Source organism: Ctenopharyngodon idella, chromosome 2 (assembly GCF_019924925.1).
Source record: "Ctenopharyngodon idella isolate HZGC_01 chromosome 2, HZGC01, whole genome shotgun sequence".
Taxonomy (NCBI): domain Eukaryota; kingdom Metazoa; phylum Chordata; class Actinopteri; order Cypriniformes; family Xenocyprididae; genus Ctenopharyngodon; species Ctenopharyngodon idella.
Window position 1 is genome coordinate 6,289,283 of NC_067221.1, and position 7,654 is coordinate 6,296,936.

General features: G+C 35.4%; 2 protein-coding genes across 3 annotated transcripts; one reads left to right on the plus strand and one right to left on the minus strand.

The window, feature by feature from the left end:
* Positions 1–55: 55 nt before the first annotated feature.
* On the minus strand, positions 56–6,030 carry apoda.2 (apolipoprotein Da, duplicate 2). The gene is made up of 6 exons (XM_051865862.1): positions 5,884–6,030; positions 4,065–4,142; positions 1,927–2,061; positions 984–1,102; positions 705–793; positions 56–613 (listed from the first exon to the last, which is right to left on the minus strand). Exons 3-6 carry the CDS (start codon positions 2,044–2,046, stop codon positions 372–374), a joined length of 570 nt encoding a protein of 189 aa, XP_051721822.1. The 5' UTR covers positions 2,047–2,061; positions 4,065–4,142; positions 5,884–6,030; the 3' UTR covers positions 56–371.
* apoda.1 (apolipoprotein Da, duplicate 1) lies at positions 4,710–7,527 on the plus strand. 2 transcript variants are annotated; one of them, XM_051865875.1, is made up of 5 exons: positions 4,710–4,918; positions 6,430–6,547; positions 6,641–6,762; positions 6,862–6,947; positions 7,052–7,527. In XM_051865875.1, exons 2-5 carry the CDS (start codon positions 6,434–6,436, stop codon positions 7,285–7,287), a joined length of 558 nt encoding a protein of 185 aa, XP_051721835.1. In that variant the 5' UTR covers positions 4,710–4,918; positions 6,430–6,433; the 3' UTR covers positions 7,288–7,527. The 2 variants fall into 2 exon arrangements, with proteins under 2 accessions (XP_051721835.1, XP_051721843.1); XM_051865883.1 differs by lacking the exon at positions 4,710–4,918 and adding an exon at positions 5,768–5,819.
* Positions 7,528–7,654: the final 127 nt, after the last annotated feature.

The following is a 7,654-nucleotide window of genomic DNA, read 5'->3' on the forward strand; positions in this document are numbered from 1 at the left end:
GACATGACCTAAACAATTTTTTGTGCACATAAGAACAAACGACAAAAGGCAGCAATTTGATATTTTGTCCTTTATTCAAAGTTTGATCCAAAGTCTTTGATTGATCACAGTAGATATTACATAGACAACATTCAGCTGTTTAAAGAAAGAAAATTGACATCAGCAATGCATAAATAGAATTAAACTAAAAGCTTTAGTTTACATTGCGACCTATGATTTATTCACATTGTTGTGCCACGGACCACTGATTAAGAACATGTTGTTGGAATATTACGTTTAAAAAAAAACCAACAATATAAATGTTAGGTCTTTTTAAAACGTAATTAGACCACAACACCTCTCTCAGTAGCTCATTATTCAAGGCAGGTACATTAAGGCATGCCGCTGCACAGTTCCGGTCTCTGGTCGGTCTCAGTAAAAACATCAGTACCGATGCCGTGGGATTTGAGGATGTCTAACAGCTCAGAGATGGTCTCCTTAGGAAGTGTGCGGGTCCTGCTCATGATCCAGGAAAACTCTGAGTGAAAGAGACCGGCGAACTCAGAGCACGAGTAAACCAGAGTGTAGTCATCATAATTGGTAGCCAGCACCCAGTAGGGGGCAGGAGGAGCATCTGAAAGAGAACACATCATGAATAACTCAAATCAAAGAGTCGTAGATGAATCAAATAAACCAGGTGAAAATAATAACTTGTTTAGACTTACATTCAAAGAAGCTGACTTCAAGTTTGGCAGGCTCTGATGCATCTACAATCTTGGCAGTTCCCTCAATGAAGCTGATAGTGCCATTAGCACTGTGAGGATGTTCAGAGAAAAGATGTTAGGTTGATTTAAGCCATTTCAGAAGAAAGTGCAAAACTATTTTGAATGGTATGAATATGAGAATTCATTTTATTTTAATTGTAAATATACTTATCATATTCTGAATATCACAAATGCATGCTATTTTATTCTATATTGTACTAGTCGCCCATCAGTACTTACAGAAGCTCATCGTTTCGAACCAGGACAATGCCGTCACTCAGAGTGTAAGTGGCCTGGCAGCACTCTCCCAACTGGAACGGCGCTGGAATCTTCATGATCTCGTGCCATCTGCCCATGTACTATAAAAGAACAAAATGATAAAAAGTTATGCTACAGGATCTGAAAATGAACAAATACTAATATTATACTATTTTTTGCTTTAATTTTTGTTGTCAATATGGAATTTATTTTATGTTACTCCTGGATTTATTATGATAAAGTGGTTCAAGATGGTTGCAGTATGTTCCTGATACTAAAAAAAAGAAAATATAAAGATTAAGAAACATTAAAATAAACTATATATGATCAGTAAGTCATGGCAACTTATGTTTTTACATTACTTTAACTCATCAAAATAATTTAAGCAATTTAAACTTTTTTGTAAGTTATATGACTCAACTCTATTTTTAAAGTTTAATGTAATTTGAATTGAAATGACTTGTACAACCAAATTGATTACATAGGCAGCAACTGAACTCCCCCTGTAGTCAATAATTTTATCCCTTATTAAAACTCATCTTTGATCACCAAAATGACATATTTAAACGTTTTCCCTATGAAAAAAAAATCTTCATGCCTTAAAATAGCTTGAATGTAACTCTCCACCCTTGCTTCATTTAGTATACGCGATCTATGAATATGATAATTAGCACGTTGCACGTTGACGTGATTGGTTACAAGGTAGTTTGTGACGTAAGCAACACCAGCGATTTCAAACCGCGTTTTTGAAACTGGCTTATACTCAGCAATGGTGCCGACTTATGAATTTGCACATGGTTTGTCTTAAAGCATATTAAAATCACCACACAGGCATATAAACCACATTCAAAAACTTTATTTTCACCACAGGGACTGTGGGAAGTTTTTAAATAGGTGGAATTTTTAAGAATAAGAAAAAGTTTACCCTAGTAGGATCAAAGTTTTGCTGAACAGGAGGCTTTGGGCATTTTCCAGATCCGATGGATTGAGCGCTGACCGCCAGCACAGACAGCAGAGTCAGAGACAGAACCTGAAGAGCCTGCATTATTTCAGTTTGAACCTGAAGAACAAAAGGCATAATTAATGAGCATAACAAGAACATTTGAATTAAGAGTTGGATAGTTTGCTGAAACTGAGACTCAAGCATCATCTTACCTGTTTGGTCTCAAGAGTGAAACTTGTGTTCAAGGTACAGAACAGTGACAAAGTTTGGTATTTATAGACGTTACATATATTTGTTATATCACTAACTCCACCCCCTCAACTAAAATAACCTCATTAGAACATGTTTGGGGAACCGGGGCATCTGCTCAAAGAGATGTTGAAGGTTAAGTAAACACACTTTAAAGAAGGTGATGAACGAGTCATGGGTAGCTTTCCACATCTTTGAAACGAATCAGTTTTCCAGATAATATGTTTTTTGTAATATCCAATTATTGTGCTTCTTTTACATGATTGTTCATTGCATTTTTTTCTATAAGAAAAAATAAAATCATTACTGATTGATGTGACAGAACACACATAAAAGCTTTAATTTGTGTGCATGTGGCAATCTAAGTCCCATATTTGTCATGTTAGCAACATTTTAGTCTGAAGAATGCATTTTAAGCTGAAGACAATCAAAACATTGATATAAAGGGTAGCAATTTCTCATTTACAATTGAATTCTCTGTAACACTTTGGTATATGGGGAACACTACTTTTGCCTCAATAAACTCTTTATTTACTGCTCATTAATAGTAAGGTAGTTGTTGTAGCATTTAAGTTTAGGTATGGGGTAGGATTTAGGGATGTAGAACAGTGTTGGGGGTAACGCATTACAAGTAACTTGAGTTATGTAATCAGATTACTTTTTTAAGTAACTAGTAAAGTAACGCATTACTTTTTCAATTTACAACAAAATATCTGAGTTACTTTTTAAAATTTTTGGACTGACAGCTCTCCTGTCCCCATGTTGAGAGAAATAAAGTGCAGAGGTGTTGTATGCGCTGTGTAAACATGATGGTTATTGTAGTTCTAGAATAAATATGAACATGCAATTTCATAATTTTACACAAACCTGTAATAATTAACTGTATTAAATTACACAAATATATTTTATATACAATATACATCAAAAACGACTTTAGATTAGATTTAGAAATAAGAGTGTTGAACTTCCTTCTGTTCTTCTTTAATCCAAAATGGCAGCACAGCTAAAAGGTTTGTTTGAGCTGCGCCCTCTACTGTACAGGCGTAAATATGCATTTCCTTCAGCCTAAAGCTTATTCATTTCACATTTGGTGTGAAAGGGCCTTAACATTTGCCAAAAATACAAAACAAACAAGCAAGCCCAGCCCAGGTGAGAAAAAGTAATGCAAAAAGTAATGTAACGCATTACTTTTCATAAAAAGTAACTAAGTAACGCAATTAGTTACTTTTCAGGGAGTAACGCAATATTGTAATGCATTACTTTTAAAAGTAACTTTCCCCAACACTGATGTAGAACGTGGTCATGCATAAGGCATTAATATGTGCTTTAATAAACAGCCAATATGCAAGCTAATAAGCAACTATTGTTAAAAGTGAGAATCGTTCACCATACTGAAGTGTTGCCGAATTCTCCAGCACCATTTCTGAATCACTGTGCACAACTATGACTGACTAATTTATGTTTTTCTCAAGAAACTGCCTGAATCCATTGAGCTTTATAGTTCCACATTTCAATACAGATTAATGTTGATTTATGACAAAGCACTTTTCTTTCAAGTCTGATTACTTTATTCTCATTATTCCATAAATTTGGATTTTATGTTTTGTCAGTGCATCTTGCGACCTTCAGGGTAAATACTGTTTTTTTCTTTTTCTTTTCTAGAATGAAATTACACCCTAAATGTGGACATTTTGAGTCTCTGTGAAGGTTCAAAACTTTAAAAATAACAATTTAGTATGATATACATAAAATAAATCAGTAAATCCCCCTACAATGCATTTTATTTACATTTTGGAGTTCTTTTCATAACATCTAAGAAGTTACACAATGTTTTTCCATTCATCCTTTTGTTACGAAAGTTGTGTCCTCACCTGGAGGTCGAGTCACACGTGAATCCTTCACTATGTTCTTATCACACTGGTGTTGTTTGACTTATCACACTATAACACCTGCAACATGCAAAACACACAACACGTGAGGGTATGGTCCTTATGTAAAGACACATGTTTACTGCATAAATTTGGGGGGAAAATTACACGTGGCAGTTTTATATCCTTTACAAAATTGAGTTTATGAGGTGTGCCAACCGCCTCGGCCCCCATCACACCTCATGGGCCCAATGAGTAGATTATAACATAGCCTAATATATAACATGAGAAGAGGGACAACAGAAAATTCCTCAATTTAATCAATGTTCAGGCCCCACACGACATAACAGCAGAAACTCAAGGTAAATATGAGTTTTAAAATGGTTAATTGAGAACTGATCCAAATCAAACACAAATAAAAGCCACGATGAAGTGTCACAGATTGTTTGTGATCAGACAGATGAGCATCCTCATAAAGCGCCCTCTATCTGTCAGCATCACCATTACATGTTCAGTGTCAGATCATCACAACTCAGTTACTTTTCCCCAGTCAGCAATGTCCTAACCTTAGGTGATTTTTTTTTGGTTGAACTTCAAAAACACATATGGTATGTTTAAGAAAGAACAGAAAAAAGACCGTTTAGATGAAGCGACAGTGTACGTTTAGTTTAGATATTCATTAATGGAGCATCCTCTCATGACTTCAATTTGCTTAATCACTTACTTCATGTTGGGAATAAACTGTGGACTCACAAAGATTCCTTCTTTTCTGCAGTCACATGATGCCAGAGAGAGAATGACTCTAATAAATACTCTGAGCTTCACAGTCCATCTCGGATTCAGCACAACTTTAAGAGGTAAGGATTTGTTTAATTTGTATTTGTCAAACTGTCTTTACAATGGTTGTTTACCATGGGATTGAATATGTACACTATCGTTCAAGAGTTTGTGGTCAATAATTTATTTTTTGGGGGAAAAAAATAATACTTTTATTCAGCAAGGATGCATTAAATTGATCAAAAACCACAGTTCAGATATTTATAATGTTACAAAAGGATTCTATTTCTAATAAATGCTGTTCTTTCTAACTTTTTATTCATCAAAGAATCATGAAAAAATGTATCAAGGTTTACACAAAAATATTAACCGTTTTCAACACGTTTTAATAATTAAAAAAAAATGTTTCTTGAGCATCAAATCAGCATATTAGAATGATTTCTGAAGGATCATGTGACACTGAAGACTGGAGTAATGATGCTGAAAATTCAGCTTTGCCATCACAGGAATAAAATATAGTAAAATAGAAAACAGTTATATAAACAGTATATATGTTTTATAAACAGTTATAAAACATAAAATATATTAATATTTCACAATATTACTGTATTTTTGATTAAATAAATTCAGCCTGGGCGAGCACAAGCGACTTCTTTCGAAAACTTTTGAATGGTAGGCTAGTGTATATATAGTGCATCTTAAGAACCAAAAACGATAACCATAACTATATTTGCGTCCACACCAACAAATGATAACGGTCTGTTTATTTTAAGCTCACGCGCTGCGGTTTCAAAGTGTGTACAACATGTTTTTGCTATTCTTGTTGCATTTACAGGCTTTAACCAGCAGATGTCCTCAGCATGCTATGTTTCGAGTGAATAGCTAGCGTAAGCGATCAAATCTAACAGTGAATTTAGCTGACGAAGTCAATATAGTCAAAGGAAGCAAGATTGTTGTCGAAACTATCGCTGGATACCTGAGGTAATTTTATACGTAACGTACACTGTTTGCGAGCCTGACATATCTCATCGTTAATACTTCTCACCATTTATTCCGAGGGTATGACCGACTGTTTTCCATGTATAAATTTTCTTTAAAGTATCCTTGAAAAGAGGGGTTGACTTGTCAAACAGTGGTGGCTTTTTCAGGACCTTGGCGGTTAATTTCTCCGCGATGTCGTCCGCCATTTTAAATGCGCGAGCGCTTAATTTAGAATGGATTCTGATTGGCTGACAGTGTTTTATCGTTCAACTGCTGGAAAAAAATCGTTCTGAAAGTGATCCCGACGATATCGTGTCTCTATATCGTTATCGTTAGAACTATTTAGAACGATTTTTAGAACGATATCTTTATCGTTATCTTTATAGTTATCGTTCTTGGTGTGAACAGAAGCCACAAACATATGCTGTATAACTTGAATGGATAATATATATATTTTGTTTTAAATTATATTACAGTTAAGTTTAGAAAATGTTTTCCATCCGGCTGTTGAGAATGCATGCAAATATTTAGTTGTCAACACTTAATAATTTACTATTCTATTCTCTTTTGTGTGTGTGTGTGTGTGTGTGTGTGTGGCAATGGGCATAAGCAAAATGAAGGCCTTTCTGGTTGTTTTGGCCCTGTTCATGCCCATCATAAATGCCCAGGTTCCTCACTGGGGGCCGTGCCCAGAACCTGCTACTCAACCTGCCTTTAACCTAAAGAAGGTAGCGTATATTACACCTCAACATATGTAATGATCAGGTCTTCTATTCGGCTCTTAATCTGTCTTATAGTTTGCTTGTCTGCATCTAATGTAGTTTATGGGCAGGTGGTTTGAGATCGCTAAACTTCCAGCCCAGTTTGAGCGAGGGAGATGCATCGAGACTAACTTTACTCTCAAACTGGATGGAACGGCTCATGTAGTGAGCTCTGAAATTCTGTGAGTACCAACAAATCAAGGGGTATTTACAGGATCACTTTGTTATTAATTGTGTAATTCAATAAGCATGAGTTAAACCATAAACTTTATTTTTATTAGAAAAGGAGAACTAAGAACAATTGATGGGACATGTGTGGTGGAAGACAAAAAAAATCCAGCAAAGCTTGGAATCAGTTTCTCATATGGTACAAACCTGATTTAATTTTTTCAGCATTTGCTAGATCAAATGCTATGCCATGATACATTTTCAATCATATTTCATGTTTTGCATGTCTACTTGAATTGACAGTTTTGCCCTACACTCCATACTGGATTTTGTCCACTGACTATGAGAACTCAGCGCTGGTATATTCATGCACTGATGTCTTGAGACTCTTCCACGTAGACTTCGCTTGGATTCTGGGCCGCTCCCGATCCCTGCCTGCTGCCACCGTCGACCATGGAAAAGAGGTTTTTACCAATAACAACATCGATGTGAGTCGGATGATCTTAAGCAGACAGCAGGGATGTGACAAAGACCTCTGAATGACTGTCTTCCTGGAAAATCCAGTGTTGTGATATTTTGTTGAACAACCTGCAGACTACAAAAGTAGTATACTATTCCTTTTAATCACTGCTTGGATTATGAAAGTGTTTAATTTAACAACACTCCCCCCCAAGTTTCTGCAAACCAGTAATGTAATTCATCTGTTTTGGGAGTTACTGTACAGAATTGAAAACACAAGTTTTCCAATTGATCAAAATAAATCAGAGCACTAACCAAAACCATGTGAACTTGCTTGCCTTCATTCTCAGTGACTTTTTTGAATTTGAAAGTGATTTTGTTGAACATTTAGCACCTCCTTGTGGTCACAGTGGAAAAAAACAAACATCTATGAAATAATCAAGTACA

Coding starts and splice junctions, on each gene's coding strand:
- apoda.2 (XM_051865862.1), bottom strand. CDS start 2,046: ATGCAGGCTCTTCAGGTTCTGTCTCTGACTCTGCTGTCTGTGCTGGCG. Junction 1,103..1,926: donor AAAACTTTGATCCTACTAGG/GTAAACTTTTTC, acceptor GTTCTTTTATAG/TACATGGGCAGATGGCACGA. Junction 794..983: donor GTTCGAAACGATGAGCTTCT/GTAAGTACTGAT, acceptor ACATCCTCACAG/TGCTAATGGCACTATCAGCT.
- apoda.1 (XM_051865875.1), top strand. CDS start 6,434: ATGAAGGCCTTTCTGGTTGTTTTGGCCCTGTTCATGCCCATCATAAAT. Junction 6,548..6,640: donor CTGCCTTTAACCTAAAGAAG/GTAGCGTATATT, acceptor CATCTAATGTAG/TTTATGGGCAGGTGGTTTGA. Junction 6,763..6,861: donor GTAGTGAGCTCTGAAATTCT/GTGAGTACCAAC, acceptor TATTTTTATTAG/AAAAGGAGAACTAAGAACAA.